Source organism: Pantherophis guttatus, chromosome 5 (genome assembly GCF_059756535.1).
Source record: "Pantherophis guttatus breed Tessera chromosome 5, ASM5975653v1, whole genome shotgun sequence".
In the NCBI taxonomy this organism is placed as follows: Eukaryota; Metazoa; Chordata; class Lepidosauria; order Squamata; family Colubridae; genus Pantherophis; species Pantherophis guttatus.
Genome location: NC_142067.1, coordinates 128,741,580 through 128,767,078, shown reverse-complemented (window position 1 = coordinate 128,767,078; position 25,499 = coordinate 128,741,580). Strand labels below are relative to the sequence as shown.

The 25,499-nt window shown below is 40.7% G+C and overlaps 1 protein-coding gene across 2 annotated transcripts in view; it reads left to right on the top strand.

The window, feature by feature from the left end:
* Nucleotides 1–497: 497 nt before the first annotated feature.
* VWA8 (von Willebrand factor A domain containing 8) overlaps nucleotides 498–25,499 on the top strand; it is a 115,843-nt gene continuing 90,841 nt past the window's right edge. For both annotated transcript variants that reach the window (XM_060686507.2, XM_087895582.1), the window contains exons 1-9: nucleotides 498–771; nucleotides 4,334–4,411; nucleotides 8,019–8,149; nucleotides 9,728–9,838; nucleotides 11,285–11,452; nucleotides 13,577–13,741; nucleotides 14,022–14,071; nucleotides 16,005–16,113; nucleotides 23,594–23,698. In XM_060686507.2, coding sequence (XP_060542490.2) covers nucleotides 627–771; nucleotides 4,334–4,411; nucleotides 8,019–8,149; nucleotides 9,728–9,838; nucleotides 11,285–11,452; nucleotides 13,577–13,741; nucleotides 14,022–14,071; nucleotides 16,005–16,113; nucleotides 23,594–23,698 — 1,062 coding nt within the window. In that variant the 5' untranslated portion in view covers nucleotides 498–626. The remainder of the gene's footprint in view (nucleotides 772–4,333; nucleotides 4,412–8,018; nucleotides 8,150–9,727; nucleotides 9,839–11,284; nucleotides 11,453–13,576; nucleotides 13,742–14,021; nucleotides 14,072–16,004; nucleotides 16,114–23,593; nucleotides 23,699–25,499) is intronic.

The window sequence follows — 25,499 nt, the reverse complement described above, 5'->3', positions numbered from 1 at the left end:
GGTGACTCCCCCTCCCTCCCTCCCTCTCTTTCTTTTTCTTTCTTTCTTTCTCTCTCTTTCTTTCTGACTTTCTTCTGTAACTTTCTCTCTTTCTCTATGGTGACTCTCCTTCACTCCCTCCCTCTTTCTTTCTTTCTCCCTCCCTCCCTCTTTCTTTCCTTTTCTTTCTTTCTCTCTCTTTCTTTCTGACTTTCTTCTGTAACTTTCTCTCTTTCTCAATGGTGACTCTCCCTCCCTCCCTCTTTCTTTCCTTTTCTTTCTTTCTCTCTCTCTTTCTTTCTGACTTTCTTCTGTACCTTTCCTTCTCAATGGTGACTCTCCCTCTTTTCCTTTCTCCTTCCCTCTTTCCTTTTCCTTCTCCTTTCCTTTCTTCTCTCTGCCGTCTTTCTCTCTATTTCAGCGGGCGACTCTTCCTTCTTCTTTGTCGCCTTCTTTCCATCCCCCACTTCGACCCCACAAGCTGGGGAAGAGCCAGCCAGCCAATCTCCCTGCAGGGCTGAGCGCCTCCCTCCCCGGCAGCGCCCGGGCCCTCAAAAGCGGCGTCGGCGTTTCCGGGCGGAGTCGGTGCGTCGCCGGACCGCGTCCCCCAGGGCCCGCTCTTCCTCCTCCTCCTCCTCCGGCAGGCCATGCAGGCCCGGGTGGTGTTCCTGGGCAGGGCGGGCGGCGGCGGGGGTCCTTATGCGGGCTCCTCGGCTGCCCGCAGGGTCCGCCTCCTCCTGCAGCAGGTGGCCGGGCTGCGGGGCGGACTCCGGGCCTTGCACGGCGGACAAGGTAAGGCGGCCTTCCCCGGGAGGAGGAGGAGGAGGAGGCGGCCTTGGGGGGGGGGCAGAGACCCCGCAGGGCGTGGAGAGCTCGGGGGGGGGCTGGAAATGGGGGGAGGGGGAAGAGGGGCTTCTGGAGGGAAGGAAGGGAGGGGGGCTCGGAGGGGTCGGTGGGAGGCTGGGCAGGCTGGGGGCTGAGCCTCCCTTCCCTTCCTTTTCTCTCTCCTTCCTTCCTTCCTTCCTTTCCTCCCTTCCTCTCTGACTTTCTTTTGACTTTCTTTCTTTCTTTCTTTTCTAACTTTCTCTCTCTCAGTGGTAACCCTTGCTTCTTCCTTTCTTTTCTTCCTTTCCTCCCTTCCTCTCTGACTTTCTTTTGACTTTCTTTCTTTCTTTCTTTTCTAACTTTCTCTCTCTCAGTGGTAACCCTTGCTTCTTCCTTTCTTTTCTTCCTTTCTAACTTTTCTTTCTTTCTTTCTTCTGTAACTTTCTCAAGAGTGACCTTTCTTTCATTCCTTCTTTTTTCTTTCTTTCTTTCTTTTGTAACTTTCTCAGCAGTGATGTTTCTTTCCTTCTTTTTTCTTTCTTTCTTTCTTTTCTTTCTTTCTGACTTTTCTTTTACTTTCTTCTGTAACTTTCTCTCAATGGTGACCTTTCTTTCTTTCTTTCTTTCTTTCTTTCTTTCTTTCTTTCTGACTTTTCTTTGACTTTCTTCTGTAACTTTTTTTTTTTTTAAATTTGATTTATATGCCTTCTCCGGAGACTCAGGGCGGCTTACAATGTGCTCAGCAATAGCCTTCATCCTTTTGTATATTTATACAAAGTCAGCTTATTGCCCCCACAAACTGGGTCCTCAATTTACCTACCTTAGAAAGGATGGAAGGCTGAGTCAACCTTGAGCCTTGGCGAGATTCGAACCCTGCAGTAATTGCAGGCAGCTGGTCTTAATAACCAGCTTAATAACAGGGTGCCTTAAACCCCTGTACTACCAAGGCTCTTCTACCAAGTTAGAAACTTTCTCTCTCTCTCTCACTGGTAACCCTTTCTTTCTTTCTTTCTTTTCTTTCTTTCTGACTTTTCTTTGACTTTCTTCTGTAACTTTCCCTCAGTGGTGACCTACCTTCCTTCCTTCCTTCCTTCCTTCCTTCCTTCCTTCCTTCCTTCCTTCCTTCCTTCCTTTCTTTCTGACTTTCTTCTGTAATTTTCTCTCTCTTTCTCTCACTGGTAACCCTTTCTTTCTTTCTTTCTTTTCTTTCTTTCTGACTTTTCTTTGACCTTCTGTAACTTTCTCTCTCAATAGTAACCTTCCTTCCTTCCTTTTCTTTTTGACTTTCTTCTGTAACTTTCTCTCTCAACAGTGACCTTTCTTTCTTTCTTCCCTTTTTTCTTTCTTTCTTTTCTTTCTTTCTGACTTTTCTTTGACTTTTTTCTGTAACTTTCTCTCCCAATAGTGACCGACCGACCTTCCTTCCTTCCTCTCTCTCTCCCTTCCTTCCTTACTCTTTCTTTCTTTCTCTTTCTGGCTTTTCTTTCTAATCTTTCATTCTTTCTGACTTTCTTCTGTAAATTTCTCTTTCTCTCACTGGTGACCCTTCCCTCAGTTGATAGTAGACAGAGGTATGGAGAGATGGAGCATAAAAACTTCGTAGGTGGAGCACTATGTGCAGCTTTTGGCTGTTGTGTGAACCAAAATTAGAAATATGTCCTTAGGTGCCCCATTGTGTGAAGAGGGCCAGTGTTCTTGAGACCGGTGGAGAAACAGAGGAAGGAAGCTACAGTTGCCTTCTTAAGAAGAATCTAGCACTGGGGGAAAAAAAACCTTATTGTACTCACTGCTGCTTCTCACACTGAATTGATCCCATGATGAAACACAAATGACACAACACAGGCTGGGGCGTGCACCACGCGTGGGCTGAAATGTGGTTCTCCAACTGTGGGTTTGTGGTGATATGCCCACATGTCACAACAACTTTGACATGCAGCATTCGTTTTCCTCCTCCTGCTGTATCCGATCACAAGTTAACAGTTCGCTTTAATCTTTCATTATTGTCAGTCACATTTCCTCCTGAAAATGACCCCACTGTGCAAAGAGCTTCTCTTTGTGGCTTTTTGAGTGTCTGGGTGCCCACAGGGGGAAGGCAGAGGTGAGGATAACATGGGTTTGTTCCTTTTCATGCTTTTTCTATCTGCACTGGGTCATTTCTCCATCGCTCCAAACCTGTGATACCCAGGGTCAAGCTACTTACCTACCTTTCTAAGGTAGGTAAATTGAGGACCCAGTTTGTGGGGGCAATAAACTGACTTTGTATAAAATATACAAAAGTATGAAGGCTATTGCTTAACGCACTGTAAGCTGCCCTGAGTCTCCGGAGAAGGGCGGCATATAAATCAAATAAAATAAATAAATAAATAAAAAATCCAGGGACCACAGAAAAGAGGCACAGAATATAAAACAGGGCAGACTATCTTGTCTACATGATTGGAACTCAAATTTTCCTGAGCAATTTTCTAAAACTACAGTCAGAATCAAAATAGAGCTGGAAGGGAAGTCTCCTAATCTAACCACTGGTTCAAGCAGGAGATCCTATACCATGTTAGACAAGTGGCTGTCCAGTGGCTTTCTTAAAAGCCTCCAATGATGGAGCACCCACAACTTCTGGTGGGAAGCTGTTCCACTGGTTAATTGTCCTCACTGTTAGGAAGTTTCTCCTTAATTCCAAGTTGCTTCCCTCCTTGGTTAGTTCCCATCCCTTGCTTCTGGTTTTGTCTTCTGGTGCTTTGGACCCCCTCCTCTTTGTGACAGCCCCTCAAACACTGGAATACTTCTATCATGTCCCCCCCCCCCAGTTCTTCTTTTCTATAGACTAGCCAAACCCAAATCCTGCAACCGTTCTTCATATATTTTAATTTCCAGGCTTTTAATCATCTTAGTTGCTCTTCTTTGCACCTTTTCCAAAGTCTCAACATCTTTTTTGTAATGTGGTGACCAAAACTGGATGCAATTTGTTTGGACTTAACATTCCCACATGGCATACAAGTATAAAACAGGTAGTCCTCAACTTACAACCATTCATTTAGTGACTGTTCAAAGTTACAACGGGTTGAAGTGAGTTAGGACTTGTTTTTCACACTCAACAACCGTTGCAACATCCCCGTGGTCACATGATCAAAATTCAGATGCTTGGCAACTGGCATGTACTTATGACGGTTGCAATGTTGGCGACCTTCTGACGGGCAAAGTCAAGGTGGGGAAGCCTGATTCACTTAACAACTGGGTTACTCACATAACAGCCGCAGTGATTCACCAAACGATTATGGCAAGAAAGGTGGTAAGATGGGGCAAGACTCACTTAACAAATGTCTCACTTAACAACAGAAATTTTGGCCTCAATTGTGGTTGTAAGTCGAGGACTACCCATAGCTGTTATCCAGTTTGTGGATAAGGCACTAAAAGACTTTTTGTTTGTTTTAAAACAGAGAAGATAACTTGTTCTTGTAGGAGATGTTAGGTGGATAGCAGAGTGTTTGTGCCTATAGGTGAGCAATGATAAATAACTATTATTTCTCCCTTTCAGGTGATACTGTTACTATTGGAGATGTGTCCTACAAACTCAGAAAGCCCAAAAATCCGGAACTGGTCCCTGTGAACTACAGTAAGAAACAGGGTGCTCTTAAAATTAAGCTCAGAGTAAAAGTCTAACCCAGTGATTCTCGATCTATGGTCTGCAGAACTGCTGGGGGGGAGGACCGTGATGTCATCACAGGGTGTGTGCGAAGGCTTGAAAAAAATGTTGATTTTAAATCTTGGGTTAAGTCTTGGGAATCTGTGGCTACAAAAACTATTTAAAGGGGCTCCGTGGTGAAGAAAAGCATCGAGAATCACTGGTCCAGCTACAGTAGTGGCCAAAATTGTGGAAACCTTTTGGGAAAAGTGTATTTTCTAAAACTAGCTAATAACACCACTTTTTTTTTTTTGGAGTAGTACCATAAAATTATATATCAATGGAAAGATCATTTAATCAAGAATGTAATGCAATAACTTTTATGAAGGATTTGCTATTAGAATAGCAGTTACGGTATAAAGAAGAAAAGTGAAACATGCAGGAAAAATGAGATATACAAAAATTCTATCACCATAGAAAAAATGAGATATACAAAAATGATCACCATGTTAGTTAATACTTCGTTGGGTAACCTTTAGCATGAATTACGGCCTTACAACATCTTCCCATGGAGTGAACCAAGTCTTTGAGTTCTGCAGCTGTTTATAATGTGAAACCAAGATGGAAGGATTGCTTCTCTTAACTGGGTTTTATTGCTGGGTCGCTTCTGACTAACAGCTTTCTTCAGTCGGCTCCATAGATTTTCAATTGGGTTAAGGTCTGAGCTATTCCCAGGCCATTCCAGCAATGGAATAGGATTACCTTGAAACTCTAAAAAAAAAGTGGTGTTATTAGCCATCAAACTTCAAAAATACGCTTTTCCCAAAAGGTTTCCACAATTTTGGCCACTAGTGTAAATACATTTTATTGCAGAAACATAGTGCGGAAAATATCAGAGTTTCAGAAATGTTGCTCCACCATAAATAAAATCGACCAAACAATATTCTGCTGGTTACCAAACTCCAGTTTAACATAAGCAGCTTTTCAGTCTTCTAAAATGTCATGCAGAAAAATACAGAGATAGTCCTCGACTTACAACCACAATTGACTCCAAAATTTCTACTTGTTGAGTGAGACATTTGTTAAGGGCATTTTGCCCCATCTTACGACTTTTCTTGCCATCGTGGTTAAGCGAATCACTGCAGTTGATAAGTGAGTAAGCCAGTTGTTAAGTAAATCTGACTTCAAACAGTCACTAAATGAACTGTCAGGTCAAGGACTACCTGTATAGAATTCTGTTGATAATGCATTTGGACTCTGACAAAACCCTCTTAATTGTTTTATTCATACCACAGCTACAGTTAAAGTGAGCTTTGAAATCCTCATTCAAGTGACCTATCCTTTTGGATAGATATAATAATTAATACTTTTAACAATCCCGTCGAATTAAAGCAGGCAATTACATTAGTTACAATGGGTTGCAATTTTAAAAAAAACTCATTTACTCACATGTCACTCTTCTTTTTTTTTTTGTGTGTGACAGTTCAAATAAGAATTTCCTCGTAAACTCTATAAACCAGATTACAGAGATTAGCAATTCCTTTAATGCAGATGTTGGCTCACAAAATGTAGTCCAATATTGGCTAAGGGAAGCTTTTAAGATTTTCACGGATCTGTAGAGCACACCCAACAGAATAAATACAGTGTAAGGATTATTTATTTTCCTTGCTCCGGCAGCCAAATTTTTCAGTACTGTATATACAGTAAAATTTTAGAGGCAGATTTTAATTGATTGATTATGTGCTATCACATTGTTCTCAGTTCCTAGCGATCACATAGATATATTTTCTGCGTGACAGTTTAGAGGCAGGGCATTCACACAAAACACACTTTTATAGAGATGGAGCAAAATTACTACTTTCAAAACTTGGTTTGCATTTGTGGCACCAATTTACGCATAATGATAAAAATGGACTAGCTTGAATCTGATACCATTAATGGAATGTGAAGACAGATATGCAGTAATAAACCGTTTTGGATGTTTATGCTTGTAGTTCAGGAATCTTAGAAATTGTAATACCTAGTTCTGTGTTTATAACGCAATATAATATTGGAGAAAAAACTAAAAGTATTTGTTTTAAATGCTAGGTGCTTAAATATCATATTTTTTAAAAATCAAAACGTAATGATTTTAAGAATCAGTGGGCACTTGGATGTTTGGGTCAATTTTAGGTTTTAGTTGTGTTTATTTAACATAAGGCTCAGTTACATTAAATGTATATAGCTTATATAATTCCAATTTGATTTTTTTTTTTTTTTTTTTAGATTTTGCTTTACTGAAGTCCATTTGCAAATAAAACGTTTCTGATCAGACCCAGTTCTTTCTGAGGTTTAAAGCTAGGAGAATCATTGTTGCAAGTTTTGTTAAAATGATTTTGTTTTTACCAAACAAACAATGAAATGAATTTGTTGAAATGAAACAGGATAAATACACGAAACAACAGCTGAAAGACGAAACATTTTTATTGTCCTTCTGAGCTCCTTAACTGCATTGGTGAATTCTATAAATAACTTCAGCTAAATATTTGTGAACTTAACCAGTTGCCCGCAAGCCATTCTGTGAGACGCAAATAAAGGATTAAAATTCTAGACTAAATATTAGGTAAATCAAGATAAGTAAGAGGTCATAAATTCATTTGAGGGGTTTAACAGGCTATCCCCTTAAATCCTTGGAGTATTCTTGTTTTCAGAATAGCATTTGCGTTATTTATGTTCTGTTCTTCATGGAAGATTGTTTTGAATTGAGTTTCTATTTTAAGCGTTTCTTAAGTTTGATCCAATTTCTCTCCTTCAAACTGTAGCTAAAATAGAATGAGCTGAACTTACTAATTTACTAGCAACATTCGGCTATATTGCAAAAAATAAAAACAAATTGCTGTTAAGGTTGTAACTCTTTAGCAATTTAAAAACCTACTAGACTTAAGACCAGAGTTATAAGATAAGATAACCTTTATTGTCATTTTTTACTGTGGGCACACTGGCACACATTAAAAATGAAATTCTGTAGCCTGCTCTCCAAAGTATACACACACTTAATACACATGCTACGTACATACATGATGATTTCTGATGTCTCACATTCAGCAAAGCCATAAAGTCAGAAATTCAGATTTAAGAGGCACGACCCACAGTTGAGAATTACCATGTTTCCCCGAATATAAGACCCTGTCTTATATTTTTTTGAACCCTGAAATAAGCACTTGGCCTTATTGCCATGCACTCAAAAGCCCGATTGGGCTTATTATCAGGGGATGTCTTATTTTGGGGGAAACAGGATATGTTGTACAGAGGAACCATGAGCCGGTCCTTCGCTATTTCCAGGGTGGCCCCGCAGGCCTTAATTTTGACACCCGTGCTCTAGCCATTACGCACACTTATATCTTATTAAATTAATTGGACTCCATCATGATTGGGCACCCAACCAATCTTGAATGAGAAAGCCCAGTGACTTTTGAAAAATGTTAATAGCTCCTCCCCCTCAAAAATAATAATGGCAAATTGAAGAAGAGATAGGCACGGTCAGCAGAAAAATGTAAAAAAAAAATTCTTTAAAATTTCTTAATTGAGGCACGAGTTCATGCGACGGCCTTTCCTTTAGTTTCAGATTCTCTGGCTCAGTCTGTGATTCAACATCTAAGATGGATCATGCAGAAGGATCTCCTGGGACAAGACGTTTTCCTTATTGGACCTCCGGGGCCCCTTCGACGATCTATCGCCATGCAATACCTGGTAAGGCTTGGGAGAGTTCCATTTAGAGCAGGGGTGTCAACCTTCATTTCATTGAGGGGCGCATCAGGGTTGTGTCTGACCCCGGAGAGGTGCGGGATGAGCATGGCCAGGGTGGGCATAGCCACCATAACGTCACTCATGTCGAGGGGGGGGGCGCCTGTGGTGGCCCGAGCGCTCTGCCAGTGAAAACAGGCTCCCATACACACAGCCCTCCCAAACTCCATTTTCGCTGGCAGAGACACTGCTAGCCAGTCCTTCTCTATTTCCAGGGCAGATCTAAGTACCCCGAGGACCGGATCTGTCCCCCGGGCCTTGCGTTTGACACCCCTGATTTAGAGCATCGTTTCTCAACCTTTGGCAGCTTTGAGATGTGTGGACTTCAACTCCCAGGATTCCCCAGTCAGCTATCTTTTTCCCCAGAATCCAAGAGAAGCTTCTCGGATGAGAAGCGATACGTTTTCAAAGAAGAAGAAAAAAAAAACCACAAGAAAATCCAGTGACTTTGCAAAAAGCACTTTTGGGACAACCATAATCTAAATCCTTGAGAATCTCCATTGACATTCAGTTGTCTAGAGCAGGGGTCTCCCAACTGTGGCAACTTTAAGACTTGTGGACTTCAACTCCCAGAATTCCTCAGCCAGCAAAGCAAAGCTGACTGAGGAATTCTAGGAGTTGAAATCCACAAGTCTTAAAGTTGCCAAGGTTGGAGACCCCTGCTCTAGACCGTCTGCTTTCAGGTCTGAATATAACATTGATAGAAAGCTTTATTGCTAGAAACGGGAAGGAAGAGAAATTCCTTGGTTTCCTCACCAATTTTTGCCTCCGCCGGTCTGAGTGGTGAGCTTCCTCTGTAGAGAAGTTAGAAACTTGGACCTTGATTATTGATAAACCCACGTATAACTTTTTTAAAAATGAAACCATGATGACTGAAATGGAACACCAAACTAAGTTTCAGAATAACAGAGTTGGAAGGAGCCTTGGAGGTTTTCTAGTCCAATCCCTTGTTCAAGCAAGAGATCCTATACCATTCATGCCAATCTCTTCTTGAAAACCTCTAGTGAAGGAGCCATCACAACTTCTGAAGGCGAGCTATTCAGAGTAACAGAGTCGGAAGGGACCTTGGAGGTCTTCTAGTCCAACCCACTGCCCAGGCAGGAAACCCTACACCGCTTCAGACGAATGGTTGTCCAATCTCTTCTTTAAAAACTTCCAGTGTTGGAGCATTCACAACTTCTGGAGGCAAGTTGTTCCACTGATTAATTGTCCTCACTGTCAGGAATGTTCTCCTTAATTCCAGGTTGCTTCTCTCCTTGATTAGTTTCCATCCGTTGCTTCTTGTCCTGCCCTCAGGTGCTTTGGAAAATAGGTTGACCCCTTCTTCTCTGTGACAGCCCCCCAAATATTGGAAGACTTCTATCATGTCACCCCTCGTCCTTCTTTTCATATTCAATTGCTACAACCATTTCTTCAGCCTTAGATTTGTTTCCATTCAGTGGCTTTTGGGACTTGAGTCGTTTGGGGTTAAATTCTGCATCTTAGAAATATTTTTCTCATCCAATTCATTTCCACTTTCTGTAGGAACTGACCAAACGAGAGGTGGAATATATGGCACTTTCAAGGGACACAACTGAAACCGATCTCAAACAGCGAAGGGAAATCCGAGCCGGCACTGCCTACTACATTGATCAAGTGAGTAGCAATAACAACCTCATCTCTGGGCCCCTTTGGGATTTATTGGTCAAAAACCCAAAGGGTAATTTGGAGAGAGTGATCTGGTCACTATTTTTTAAAAAAAATAAATTTTATTAATTTTCTATTAATTACATTTCTTAGTGCTTAATAAACGTTGTGTTGTCTGGGTATTTAATTTGCCTAACAATACAGCTTCCATTCTTACTCACCACCCCTTTATTCCAACCACTGATAAAATAAATTCCATGTTTGGTAATATTCTGTGTCTTCTTTCTGTTTGATTTTCAATGTAAGTCTATCCATGTCTGCACAGTCTTGTTGTTGTTAGTTGCGAAGTCATGTCCAACCCATCGCGACCCCATGGACCACGTTCCTCCAGGCCTTCCTGTCCTCTACAGTCCTCTAGAGTCCATTTAAGCTCACGCCGACTGCTTCCGTGACTCCATCCAGCCACCTTGTTCTCTGTCGTCCCCTTCTTCTTTTGCCCTCAATCTTTCCCAGTATTAGGCTCTTCTTCCAGTGAGTCCTTCCTTCCCATTAGGTGGCCAAAGTATTTGAGTTTCATCTTCAGGATCTGGCCTTCTAAAGAGTAGTCAGGGTTGATTTCCTCCAGGATTGACAGGTTTGTTCGCCTTGCAGTCCAAGGGACTCGCAGGAGTCTTCTCCAGCACCAGAGTTCAAAGGCCTCCATTCTGTGGCTCTCAGCCTTTCTTGTGGTCCAACTTTCACAGCCAATAAACATCATGATGTCATTTACGATAATTTGCTTAACAATACAGCTTCCATTCTTACTCTCCACCTCTTTTTTCCAACCACTGGTAAAATAACTTCCATGTTTGGTAATAGTCTGTGTCTTCTTTCTGTTTGATTTTCAATGTAAGCCTGCCCATTTCTGCACAGTCTAGTATCTTCTTAATTATCTCTTCCTCTTGCGGTATTTCTTCAGCTTTCCAATGTTGTGTGAAGACAATCCTCACTGCTGTTAAAACATGCAATACTAAATACATACTTTTCTCATCCATCCATCCACCATATCTATCTAGCTATCTATCTATCTATCTAGCTATTTATTTACAGTAGCTATGGGTGGATGGATGGATGGATGGATGGATGGATAGATAGATAGATAGATAGATAGATAGATAGATAGATACCGTAGATTGATACCGTAGATAGAAAGATACCATAGAAAGATAGATACAGTAGATAGATAGATAGATAGATAGATAGATAGATAGATAGATAGATACCATAAATAGATAGATAGATAGATATGGTGGGTGGGAGGGTGGATGGATGGATAGATAGATTTTTCTTTTCCTCTGTTTTCCTCTGGATTTGGGTGGATTAGGGTGGAGGTAAACTGAAGGCTAACAGGTCTTCCCAGGGCTCTTGGCGAACTGTGTCCAGCTGTTGGGTGCTGATTCTGTTTTGCGTCCTCAGTGTGCGGTGCGGGCCGCGACGGAAGGCCGGATCCTGGTCCTGGAAGGGTTGGAGAAGGCGGAGCGGAACGTCCTGCCCGTCTTGAACAATTTGCTGGAGAACCGGGAGATGCAGCTGGAGGACGGCCGTTTCCTCATGTCGGCTGAACGTTACGATAAACTGCTGAAGGTAAGCAGAAGCCTCCGGGTTTGCTTCAAGGTTGACAGCCAAGAATGTGGCAGGGACTTCAGGGAGCTGAGTAAAGCTTGCCAAGGAATGCTTAACCTTCTGAAAGTTTACTTTATATACTGGTTGTCATTTAGCCCGTGCTTGCAGCTGGATTGCTTTTAACCCCAGTGGCCTCGTCTTTCCATCTATTTTTCCCTGAATGCCAGCCCCATGTACATGTTTAGGATGCATTGATGTATACCGAGAAAGGAGAATATTTGTAGCTCAGGGTTGAAACGAGGGGTCCTTGGTGCTCCCTGAACTTGGGTGTTTTCTTGCGGGTGTTTCATGACCTTGAAGTGATGTCCCGGTGCCTGGAGGCTGTGCGGATCTGGATGGGGAGACACAGGCTCAAGCTCAACCCTTCCAAGACTGAGTGGCTGTGGTTCCCGGCATCCCGATATAGTCAGTTGACTCCATCACTGACTATTGGGGGAGAGTCTTTGGCCCCCTCGGAGAGGGCTCACAATCTGGGACTCCTCCTGGATACGCAGCTGTCCTTGGAGGAACATCTGACGGCTATTGCCAGGGGGACTTTTGGTCAGGTTCACCTGATCCGCCAGTTGCGGCCCTTTCTTGATTGGGATTCCCTGTGCACAGTCACTCATGCCCTTGTCACCTCTCGCCTGGACTACTGCAACGCTCTCTACATGGGGCTCCCCTTGAAGAGCACCCGGAGGCTCCAACTGGTCCAGAATGCGGCCGCGCGGGTAGTCACGGGAGCCGCATGGCGCTCCCATACAACACCTCTCATGCGTGAGCTGCACTGGCTCCCGGTGGTCTTCCAGGTGCACTTCAAGGTGTTGGTTATCACCTTTAAAGCGCTCCATGGCATAGGAGCTAGTTATCTTCGAGACCGCCTGCTGCTACCGACGGCCTCCCATCGACCTGTGCGCTCCCATAGAGAGGGCATGCCATCAGCCAAACAATGCAGGCTGGTGACCCCCAGGGGGAGGGCCTTCTCTGTGGGGGCACCTACCCTCTGGAATCAGCTGCCCCCAGAGATAAGGAGAATCCAAGACCTCGGTGCCTTCCGCCGTGCCCTTAAAACCTTCTTTTTCCAGCAAGCCAGGCTCGCCTAACACTTTTTAAAATGTTTTTAATTGTTTGTTATTGTTTTTAATCATGGGGCCAAATTTATATATATCTTCTTAATTGTATTTTAATGTTTGTAGTTTATGCTTTTACTTGGCTATTCACCGCCCTGAGTCCTCAGGGAGAAGGGCGGTATACAAATTTAAAAATGAATGAATGAATGAATGAATGAATGAATGAATGAATGAATGACCTAACAGGGTAACATCATCAGTGCTAGGAGGGTGTGGGGTTTGTGGAGATGGAGAAAAGGAGGAGGAGGAGGCTTATGGGATCCTGGATGCTCTATGGGCTTGGTGGTTTTCTTGCGGACGTTTCATGACCCATCTGGGTAACATCATCAGTGCTAGGAGGGAGTGGGGTTTATAGGGAAGGAGAGGAAGAAGACTGTGGGGTCCTTGGTGCTCTCTGAGTTTTTTTTGCAGACTTTTCATTACCCAAGTAGGGAACATCATCAGCGCTAGAAGGGAGTGTGGGGTTTGTGGAGAAGGAGAAAGGGAGGAGGAAGATGAGGAGGAGGAGGCAGTGGCTTATGGGGTCCTTGGTGTCCTCTGAGTTCAGTTGTTTTCTTGCAGACATTTCATTACTCAAATTTGAATAATGTTTCAATAATGAAACATTACTCAAATGTTTTCCCCAAAATAAGACATCCCTGATAATAAGCCCAATCGGGCTTTTGAGCGCATGGCAATAAGGCCAAGCGCTTATTTCAGGATTCAAAAAAAATATAAGACAGGGTCTTATTTTTGGGAAAACACGAAGTACATCATCATTACTAGAAGGGTGTAGGGTTTGTGGGGAAGGAGAAAGGAGGAGGAGGAGGCTTATGGGGTCCTTGGTACAGTTGTTTTCTTGCAGGCATTTCATTACCCAACTAGCTAACATCATCAGTACATGTCTTCACTAGCTTGTCTACCCCTGAAGTTCACTGCTCAATTATACTGGTAATAGTAGTTTGAAAATAATTGTTATTATATTACTCGTGTTTAGGAGCATGACAAAGAAGCCCTGGACGCTTGGAGAATTGTTAGAGTCAGTGAAGACTTCAGGGTGATTGCGCTGGGGCTTCCTGTACCCCGATATTTGGGCAACCCATTAGACCCCCCGCTTCGGTCTCGGTTTCAGGCTCGAGATGTTTATTATTTACCCTTCAAGGTAAGGAAACGTGGCAAATTGTCATTTTAAAATGTTAGCTGAGGCTCAGCGCATAAATTCCTTAGCAGCCAATCCATTAATTAAAACAAAAACTGTACTCAAGATTAAAAGCGATTTGATTTTCTAAAACTCAGCACTTTAGCATAAAAAATCTGTATATAAAGGATTTGAGTCAGCAGTAAACCCAGATCCAACCTGTTAAAACCTAGATAATTATATCCTGGGCCACAATTCTGCACAAAAAGATTTATACAATCATTTGTGTTGCATTTTCTTTCAGGACCACTTATCACAGCTGTATTTTATTGGAAGTAACGTTTCAACAGAAAGGTAAATAGGCATATCGAATTTCTGCATGAATGTTTCTAGAATTGACTTTTCAAACCCGGGTCTCTGGCTGGAGCATTGAAACGCCTCTTCAAAGTTGTAGAGGAATTGAAACATTTGTAATAGGATGAGGAGAATTCTCCGTAATAAACTTAAACCTGAAATCTTTAATCGACCTGAGCTTGAAATTGTGATGGTTTGAGACTGTGATATATCTGTAAGTAGCAAAATTCTGACTTAAATCATGCGGTAAAACCATGGTAAATTAAATCGCGGTTCCCTCAATTCAGATACGCTGGGAAACTACACTTTGGTGAAAAGGGAAAGTAGTTTTCCTGCATGCAAAATTAAGAACGTTTGAACCCCAGTTTTGTTGGGAACTCAGCCCAGAGTGAAAACGGATCTCCTTCCTTGTTCTTAAATCATGCAAAAATAAGATTTAAGGCAAACTCATATGTCTGAACAGTCAGCTGTATCTTGAGCCAAGCTGCAAAGATGGCAGGTTTTTGAAGCTAATATGTAGTACGCGTAATCCTCGACCACGTACAACCACAACGGAGCCCAACATTTCTGTTGTTATGTGAGACATTGGTTAAGTGAGTTTCGCCCGGTTTTACGACCTTCCCTGCTACAGTTGTTGAGTGAATCACTGCAGTTGTTGAGCTAGTGACCCGGTTGTTAAGCGAATCTGGCTTCCTCCACTGACTTTGCTTGTCAGAAGGTCACATGATCCAAAGGAGATCATTGCAACTGTCATAAGTACATGCCAGTTGCCAAGCCTCTGAATTTTGATCACTTGATCATGGTTATGCATGGTCGTAAGTGTGAAAAACTGTCCTTTTTTCAGTGCCATTGTAACTTTGAATGGTCACTAAATGAACTGTTGTATGTCAAGGACTGCTTGTGTTTTTCACAAAATATTTGCAGGAAGAGACTGAAAGTGTAGATGGTGCCATTCTGATTATACTCAGAATCCAGCGGTGTGCTTCAGCTTATGTGCTAAAAATAAGAGAAGCACTTAAGGGAAACAAAGAAGCAGAGGATTGGTTAGAATGCAAAAAAAGAGAAAGAGAACAGAAGAATGAGAAACAAAAGAAACAAAGAGATAATATTGGAGAAGAAATAATTGAAAATAAAAGATAAAGATGATTACACTGGGTTTAGCAGTGACAGAATAAGAATGGATAAGGGAAAATACATCTCAAATAATTGACTCGTACTTATGACGGTTGCGGTGTCCCGGGGCTCATGCGATCCCCTTTTGTGACCTTCTGACAAGCAAAGTCAGCGGGGAAGCCAGTTTCGCTTAACCACCGCCACGATTTGCTTAACAACCGCCGCAAAACAAGGTCGTAAAATGGCGGCGCAACTCTCTCGCTAACCCTACTGCTCAATGATGGAAATTTTGGACTCAGTTGTGGTTGTACATCGTGGACTGTATATCAAGACTGACTTGAACTTTTCACCAGCTTGATGAAGAATAGGGTGCTGGGGTTGGATTGGAAGGCAAGGGTGGGTGGGAATGGCCTCCTAGCATCGTCAGTTCCCGTGAGACACAGCTCCCCTCCTCAAGGGTACCGAGAGCAGGTGTTAACAGCATGGCCGGCTGGTTCCCAAAACAGAATGAACAGAAGCGATTGGTGGACGTAATAGATTGTGGACGGCCCGTGGGAAAAGGGAAAACGAACCATGCATGCTTTTGCGCGGGAAGCTCACAGAGCCGGTTTTGCTTCTTCTGTGCCAACGTGGATTTATTCAGTAAAGTTTTATACTCTTGGAAAAATAACATCCCAGGCGTTTCTTTTTCTGGATTCGCCAACTGGACAGTTGACACTCACCGGTCCCAAGTTTTGCCTGACTTAAAAGGCTATTTGAAATGATTGTAAGCGTGCAAGTTAAATTGGTGCGAGTCAATGACCGATTGTTTTATTTCTAGAATCTCACAGCTCTTGTCCTTTGCCATGACTCTCTGCACCCAAGAATCGTCTGCGTTGGGCCTTCCCGATTTCCCTTTAGACAGTCTGTCCTCTGCTGTGCAGATTCTGGTAGGTCTATGCTCGTAAGATAGTCCTCAACTTACAAAATTTCCTTTAGTGACCGTTCAGAGGTCACTAGCCTTCATTCTTTTGTATATTTATACAAAGTCAGCTTATTGCCCCCACAACTGGGTCCTCAATTTACCTACCTTAGAAAGGATGGAAGGCTGAGTCAACCTTGAGCCTTGGCGAGATTCGAACCTGCAGTAATTGCAGGCAGCTGTTCTTAATAACAGGGTGCTTTAGACCACTGTACTACCAAGACTCTTTGAAGACATTTCGCTTCTCATCCAAGAAGCTTCTTCAACTCTGAACGCTTCCAATTCCTGTGTTATTGTTAGGAAATGGTTATTTGTCTTAACTAGTTGGTCAGGCAATATATAAACCAACAATGTATGTTTGCAGTCAGAAAGGTATTATATTGCTTTAAGACTGTATTGCATCATCCTGTATCCTGATTGGCTAAGCTCTGTAGCCAATGTACTTAAGGGAAGTCAGGATCATGGCTTGTGTGGATACTACACCATTTTACCTGCTTATTTGTTGTAACTCTCTACCATATCTCTCTGCATGATCACTGTTTGATCATTGCTACATGTTGCTTTCTACTATTTATTGAATGTTTTTTTTTTTTATTGCAAAAGTTTTACAATTACATTTTCACCCCTTTTTTCACCCCCCCACCTCCCTCCCCAAACTTCCCGTCCTCCCTAACCCTCCCTAACCCTCCCCCCCCAGACTTCCCTATTATGTACTCATAACTAATAACACTGATATATATACCTGAACCCATCCCTCCCCCTATATAATTTTCCCTCTTTGTCTCTTTATATTAAAATATTTCTAATACATTGTTTTCAAATAAAAGCTATTTGATACTTTCTAATTTGGTATTTGTTCTGAACATATTCTATCCACCTTTTCCATTCCCATTCATAAGTCTCTTGTGAACAATCTTTTAAATATGCTGAAATCTTCGCCATCTCTGCAAAACTGGCCATCTTCGAAGTCCATTCCTCGATAGTAGGCAAAGCTTCATTCTTCCAATATTTACCTATCAACAATCTTGCTGCTGTTATCATATACAATATTAATTTTGTTTCATCCCGTGTAAAACCCTTAACTATGCCCAATAAAAACAATTGTGGAGAAAATTGAATTTTTTTCTTCAAAACATTCTGCATGACCCACCATATTTTTATCCAAAAAGCCTTAACTTTCCTACAGGTCCACCAAACATGATAATACGTAGCATCCAAACATTCACATCTCCAACATTTTGGCTGAACATTAGGGTACATACATGACAACTTTTTAGGATCTAAATGCCATCTATAAAACATTTTATAAAAATTTTCCCTCAGATTCTGCGACTGTGTAAATTTAACATTCTGAACCCAAATTTTTTCCCATGTTTCCAACATCACTGGTTCTTCAAAATTTTGTGCCCACTTAATCATGCAATCTTTAACTAATTCCGTTTCTGAATCCCTTTCTAGCAAAACATTATAAAGCCTTTTAATATGCATTGGACCTTTCTCTCTTATATGTCTAACCAATTCTTCCTCATGCAACATAATACCAGTTTTTTGGTCCTCTTTCCATCTCAATTGTAATTGATTATATTGTAACCAGGTTAAATTAATCCCTTCGTCCAACAGTGTCTGCAATGTCTTCAGCTGCCATCTGCCCGCATCTGTAAAAAGAACCTCTTTGTATAAAAACCCCCCGAGTGACATTATATTTGTATTCCACAAGGTATGACCAAGATCCAGCCATAGCGGTATTTTATAATCCCATTTGAGTCGGTGCTTCTTCCAAACTCTCATCAAAGAGTCTCTAAGTATATGACTTTTAAATACTTTATCAACTTTGTCATCATAAAATAGGTAAGCATGCCATCCAAATTCAAGATCAAAACTTTCTGCATTCAATATTCCAGCCTTTTTACCCCCAAACCAATCACTTGTTAAAGTTAAAGCTGCTGCATCATAATATAACTGTAGGTTTGGAAGTTTAAGGCCTCCTCTTTCTGGAACATCTTGCATAATTTTCAATTTCACTCTCGGCTTTTTCTCGTTCCAGACGAACTTATTAAGTCCAGTTTGCCAAACTTTCAGTTGTTTATCACTTTTAAGCACCGGAATCATTTGAAACAAAAACAGAAATCTTGGCAACATGTTCATCTTAACTGCTGCTATTCTTCCAAGTAAAGACAGTTGCAGCTTTTTCCAAGTCTCCATGTCTTTCTGAACCTCTCGCCACAACACCTCATAGTTATTTTGAAACAATTTCATATTTGATTCTGCAACCTGAACTCCAAGATATTTTACCTTAGGTACAATTTCAAAACCTGCCCTCCTTTCAAGCTCATGTTTACGATCTTGTGTCATATTTTTGACTATCATTTTAGTCTTTTTTGAATTCAGTCTAAAACCTGAAACTCTACCATAATCTTGTATAATGTCATTCATCAGGATTGTTGATTCCATTGGTTGTGATAGGGTAACCACCAGATCATCTGCAAATGCCTTTATTCTATAATCCTCTTGCCTTATCATTATACCTTTCAAAATTTTTGAGTCCCGTATTGTATTTAGCAAGACTTCCAATGTTAAGATAAATAAAAGTGGGGACAACGGACATCCCTGTCTTGTTCCTTTTTCAATTTTAAACTCTGTCGTCAAACTTCCATTAATAATAATCTGTGCTTTTTGCTCTTGATAAATTGCTGAGATCGCCTGTGTAAATTGGTCCCCAAAGCCCATCTTTTTTAAAGTCTTTAGTAGAAAATTCCAATCCACTCTATCAAAGGCCTTCTCCGCATCCAAAAAGACCAGCACTGCAGAAATCTGTTTATTCTTATCAAGATATTCCAATAAGTCTATTACTTGCCTTACATTGTCCTTCATGTATCTGCCCTCAATAAATCCCGCTTGGTCCTCATGAATCACCTTTTGGATTACTGGCATCAACCTGTTGGCTAATACCTTCGCATAAATTTTATAGTCTGTGTTCAAAAGAGATATTGGTCTGTAGTTCTCTGGTTTTTTAGGACCAACTTGTTCCTTTGGTATCAAAGATATATAAGCAGTTGTCCAGGATGGGGGTATTTTACCCCCTTGTTGAATATTGCAAAATAAATCTCTAAGTTGTCCCACCATTTCAGCTTGTAAAGTTTTGTAATACACTGCAGTCAAACCATCCGTGCCAGGAGCTTTAGCTGTTTTTAGCTGTTTAATTGCTACTATTATCTCCTCCTCTGTTATAAGATAATTCATTCTTTCCTTTTGTTGGTCAGTAATTTTTGTAACTCTCTTATCCTTTAAATATTTTTCTATAAGTCCATTCTGCACCTCTTCTTTAGCATATAGTTTAGTATAATAATCCACAAAAGCTTCTTTAATTAATTTTTGTTGAAAAATTTCTTTCCCTCCAATATCGATACTGTCAATAGTCCGCATACTTTGTTTTTTCCTCAATGTGTAGGCCAACCATCTGCCCGGTTTATTAGCATTGCAAAATGTATTATGCTTCGCGTATTGTAAACTTGTTGCAACTTGTTCCGCCATAAGCATTTGGAATTGGTCTTTCAAAAGTTTTATAGCACTTCGTATTCTTTCATCTGTTGGGTTTTTAATAAGTAACTGTTCTTTATTCTTTATTTCCATTTCCAACTCAGATCTTTTCTTTTGTCGGAACAGTCTATGTTTAGAATTCATGTAGATAAGTACCCCTCTCATATAAGCTTTACTTGCATCCCAAACAATTTCAACTGGGGTACCTTTATTCAAATTTATTTCAAAAAATTCTTTCAAATGCTTTTTAAGTTCTATTATATTTTTTTCATATCTAAACAAGTTCTCATTTAATCTCCAAGAACGTCTCTCAACCTTATCCATCTCGATTTCTATCCATACAGGACTATGATCAGTCAAAGTTCTTGGAAAAATCTTTGTTCTTTTTGTCTTAACAAGTAGATCATTTGACAACAAGATAAAATCAATCCTAGAAAAGGATCTATGTCTATCAGAAAAAAAAGTGTAATCCAATTCATTTGGATTATGTATTCTCCAAACATCTTTTAGTTCCATATCTTCTTTCATATCAAAAAAGGTCTGTGGTAATCTAATTCTAGACTTTGCCAAGCTCTTTTTATCTAATTTAGAATCAATTACTCCATTCCAATCTCCCATAATTAAAATAGATCTGTAGTCCCATTGCAATATTTTAGTATGTAACATCTTGTAAAAATAATCCTGTTGTTGGTTGGGAGCATAAATTCCAATCAAAAGAATTTGCCCATTTGCTGTAAACAATTCAATTGCTACAAATCTACCATCTTGATCTACTTCTATAACTTTTGCTGTTAATTTTTTATTTACATAAATAACCACACCATTCTTTTTCTGCGAAGTTGAAGATATATAATGTACTCCTAGTTTTGAGTTTATCAAATATTTTTGATCTTGAGTTGTAATATGCGTTTCTTGTAAACATATTATATCATTATTAAATTGTTTCAAATATGTAAATAATTTCTTCCTTTTCTGTGCTGAATTCAACCCATTGACATTCCAAGATAGACACTTAAAGGTCATCAGCCTCTTTCTGGAGCGCAGAGCAATATGCTTGAAGTTCATCCGAGAGCTTCGATCTCGCTCCTCCCATAGCGCCAATCTCTTGTGCAGTGCTCTTAACTGCCTTCTTGTCTTGTCTTTCCTGTTGTTGTTGTTGCTTTTGTTTAAGTAGCTTGGATTGGGCTCTAGTTATACGTTGATCTTTAACTTCAGTCAACTGAATCAAATCCAAAATTGGAGAAGAATCCAGCAATGGCTCACTCAGAATACCTCCTTCTGCACCTTGCACGTTTTCTAATTCCTGCTTAGACTGTTCTTTCAATTGCCTCTCTTCACTCTCCTTAATCTCCAAAACTGTAGATGTACGTGGAGATGGTGTTCTTTCCTTAAGAATAGTACTGTAAAAGTGTTGCGCCTTCTCCACGGTATTCAACCGATATCCTTCTCCCTTATATCTGAAAATTACCCCAGCTGGTGCATCCCACCGGAAGGGTATCTGTAAATTTTTCAATTCCTTAACAAGAAAATCAAATTCTTTTCTAGCTTTCAGCATTTTAGGAGGTAATTCTTTAAAAATTACAAGCCGTGAGCCCCCCACTTGTATAGAAGTGTGAAAAGATTTTTGCAGGATATCATTTCTAATTTCTCTCTCAGTAAAGTATATGACCACATCTCTGGGTAATTGTCTTTGCCTGGCCACCCAAGAGTTCACTCTGTAAATTTTATCTATTTTATGAAATACCAAATCAGGATTAACTTGTAAAATCTTAGCCAGGGCTTCAGAGCAAACTTGTCTCAAGTCCTGTCTTTCCTCCTCTCGAATTCCCCGAAGCCGTATGGCAAATTCCATCGCCCGGAATTGTATCATAACAATCTCATCTTCAATTCTCTGCATTTTATTGTCAACTTCATCAATTTTATAGTCATTATCTTTCATCCTAACATTAACTTCTGATTTAAATTCTTCAACTTTAAAATCAACTTTCCCAATAAAATCTGCCAGGCCAGACGCCACTTCTGATATTTTTTTGGTCACCATAATTTGATTCTGTTTCACCATGTCTTTAACTTCATTAATTTCCTGCAAAAATTCCTGATGTGATTTTTGAAGTTTATCATCTATCTCCTGATGTGATTTTTGAAGTTTATCATCTATCTCCTGTTGTGATTCTTGAAATTTATCATCCAAAGTTTTAGAAATAAATTCTTTTAAATCTGCCACATCAAATTCTTTTTTCTGAGTTTGTAACTGTTGAGCAGGGGGAAGTTGCGTTTGATGTTTATGTGTGGGGGATCCCCCCCCTGATGCCTTCCCTTCCTGCTTCTTTGAAGCCATCGTGCCACGTAAGCTAGTTTTTTTGAAGAGGGAAGTTCTTTTTCCTTTCCCTCTTCCACAGAAACTTCTAAAGAAGTCCCCCAGATTTAATCAGGTGGAACTAGAGTAAAGCAAAGTCAAATTTTAGCAAAAGAAATTTTTTCTTTAGATAGAGCAACTTTGTAGCAATTTTACAACTTTGTAGCAAAGCAGGGAGGCTTCACAAATCCACTTTCACTAGCTCGTTAACTCAAACGCTGGACGCCATTTTTTTTCAAATCACTTTCACTCGCTCACTTTCTCTTTTGATTTAAAAAGTCAACAAAGCACCAATACTTGCAGTTTTCAAGTTTCTGGATTCAAGTTGATATTTCCGCTGTTTGTTAAAATTAATTCCTCTCACTTTAAAAGTTTGCTGCTGCCGGCTTGTTCTGCTGAAGGCAGAATCGTCCCACGCCGCCCGGAGTCTCCGCAGGTTGGAAGGGAGCCACACCTGTTTTCACCCCCAGAAGCAATTCCCTGGGGGGGTTACAGGGGCTCAACCTGTACCCTGCTGTCTCTGCTCCTGCAATCTTCAAGATTTCGGAGTTTTCGAGCCGCACCTCGTTCGCGGGGCGGCTCTACAGGCGGCGGGGCTGGCGGTCTTTAAAAAGTCACCGCCGTCGCCGAAGCTCGCAAACCGGAAGCCCTATTTATTGAATGTTTTGATATTGAACTTGTTCCTGTTTTATATCCCTGGATTGATCTTTTAACTCTTGACTTATCGGTGTATGACTTGGATTGTTTTTTGGACTTTGCTTTTACTTTTTCTAAAGTAAAAGACTACCACAACTCAGTGTGTTTGTATGTTGACTGTGATTGTTCACAACCACTCCCAGTCGTTTTTCATGCGTTTACTCAAAGGGTACTCTGCTCGATAACCTACAACATTGGTTATGACCCAAGAATATCCTTAACAGTTATAATCTTGACCCAAGTAATCGTCCACATCAGAACTGAAGAAGCTTCTTGGATGAGAAGCAAAATGTTTTCAAAGTAAAATTAGAAAGTTCAGTTGCCTCTTGAAAAAAAAACACCTTTGGGACAACTTGTCTAAATATTCAGTAGACCTTTGATTTCCCAGGCGGTTTATAGTGGTGGATAGATGCATTAAAGTGAAATCTGCACTCGGGTTATGGATCATTTTCTTCGATTTAACAACATTGGCATAATTCTGCAAACTCGGATCTCTGCCTTTTTATATTGAGATACATAGATATCCCAACTGGGTGTGATGTAGCCTTGAAAAATACTACCCAAAAGGAAGACGAAGGGAAGGAGAAGAGACACACAAACACACATTCATTCAAGGCTTGAGCAGGGGTCTGGACTAGAAGACCTCCAAGGTCCCTTCCAGCTCTATTCTGTTTTATCTTTCCTAATCTCAAGAGATGTTTCTTCTCCAAGCTGCCAGAGACTTAGAAATCTCAGCAAACAAACTTTACAATTTAACCTTGGAAGTTTGCAAATATTTAACCGAAGGACATGGATTAGTTCTCCTCTTAGGTACATCGGTCTGATTTTTATTTTATTTTATTCTTTTCTTCTTCTTTAGAATTCCTTTCCTACGATGTCATTGCAACATATCATCAACTGGCTGTATCCATATAATGTTTTGCTAGGAAAGGAAGGCCAGACAGCTGTGGAAGACGCCTTAAAAGTAAGTATTTAATGACCTGTTATACCAACCGATAAGAAAAAGGCACTAGGAAAACATAATTCACCTAGAGAAAATATCCCTTCCATTCCTTTATCTCTTATTTTCTTAATTTCTGGAAATTTTTAACATGTTAGAATATAGCAGCCCATGGATTATTAGAACTTCATATTTTTTCTGGGACAGAAACATGTGGTATTGGGTTTCCTGCCTGAGCAGGGGGTTGGACTAGAAGACCTCCAAAGTCCCTTCCAACTCTTCTGTTATTCTGAGTTGCGCTAAAATATGTTTGCTTGGTTTTACATTCTAAAATATATCTTTTCTTTTTTTATGTACACTGAGAGCGTATGCACCAAAGACAAATTCCTTGCGTGTCCAATCACACTTGGCCAATAAAAAAAATTCTATTCTCTTCTAAAAAATGAAATATTCTAAGAGCTTTTTATTCCGCAAATGTGCTGTTGTGGTTTTACCAAATGCATATTCCGGTTTTTGTTCTTTGTTTTAATTCCTGTGCCTCTTACAGTAAAAGAGGCAAAAATGATGAAAACGGCACTTGAAAATACCCTCTAAGCTTCTTTCCTTTATAGAATTCTGTTGAACATCCTGAATAGAATAATGATTCTATAGTAGCATTTTCTCAAAGGACTTTGTGTTCATTTAATGTAGATTAAATGAATAAAACACACCTGTTAATTTTTTTTTTTTATTTGATTTATATGCCGCCCTTCTCCAGAGACTCAGGGCAGCTTACAATGCGCTAAGCAATAGACTTCATCCTTTTTGTATATTTATACAAAGTCAGCTTATTGCCCCCACAAACTGGGTCCTCAATTTACCTACCTTAGAAAGGATGGAAGGCTGAATCAACCTTGAGCCTGGCGAGATTCGAACCTGCAGTAATTGCAGGCAGCTGGTCTTAATAACAGGGTGCTTTAGACCACTGTACTACCAAGGCTCTTTTTTTTTTTTTTTTTTTTAATGGGCCTGTTCTCTAAAGCCAGAGCCAGATTTGGCTTTAAAATGCCTTAGCGACTTAAGCTAAAAGCTAAACTTCATTTTATGAAAATACAGCTCGTTCTTGACTTACAATTGAACCCCACATTTCCGTTGCTAAGCGTGACAGTTGTTAAGTGAGTTTTATCCCATTTTATGACCTTCGCTGACATCACAGTTGTTAGGCAAATCCCTGCAGATGTTAAGTTAGGAATCTGGTTGGTTCAGTGAATCGGGCTTCCGCGTTGATTTCCCTTGTCAGAAGGTCGCAAAAGCGGATCACGTGACCCCGGGACATTGCGACCGTCATAAATACGAGCCAGATGTCAAGGGTCTGAATTTTGACCACGTGGCCTTGGGGATCCTGTAACGGTTGTAACTGTGAAAAACGGTCATAACTCATGTTTTTCAGTGCCGCTGTAACTTTGCGCAGTCACTAAACAAATCATCGTAAGTCGAGGACTACCTGTGTACAGTGAAGCCTCACTTTATTGGACTTGGATGCAGGTGCCAACTTACAACCGCCTTGAAAAAATTGATTTACGATCTGCCCTCGCACTTATGACCATTGCGGTACCCACCCACCCACCTCTCCATAGTCAGATGATTGCAATTCGGAGGCTCGGTCTGCTGGCTTGTATTTATGACCATTTGTGTCATTCTGCATTCACATGTACAACCCTCCCAGTTGTTTTCCGACGAGGAACGCCAATTGGAGTCATGAAGGTGGATTCGCTTAACGACCACAGTGAAAATGGCTGTAAAATAGAGGTCTGGTCAAATGATGCCTCGCTTTAGAACCACGCCA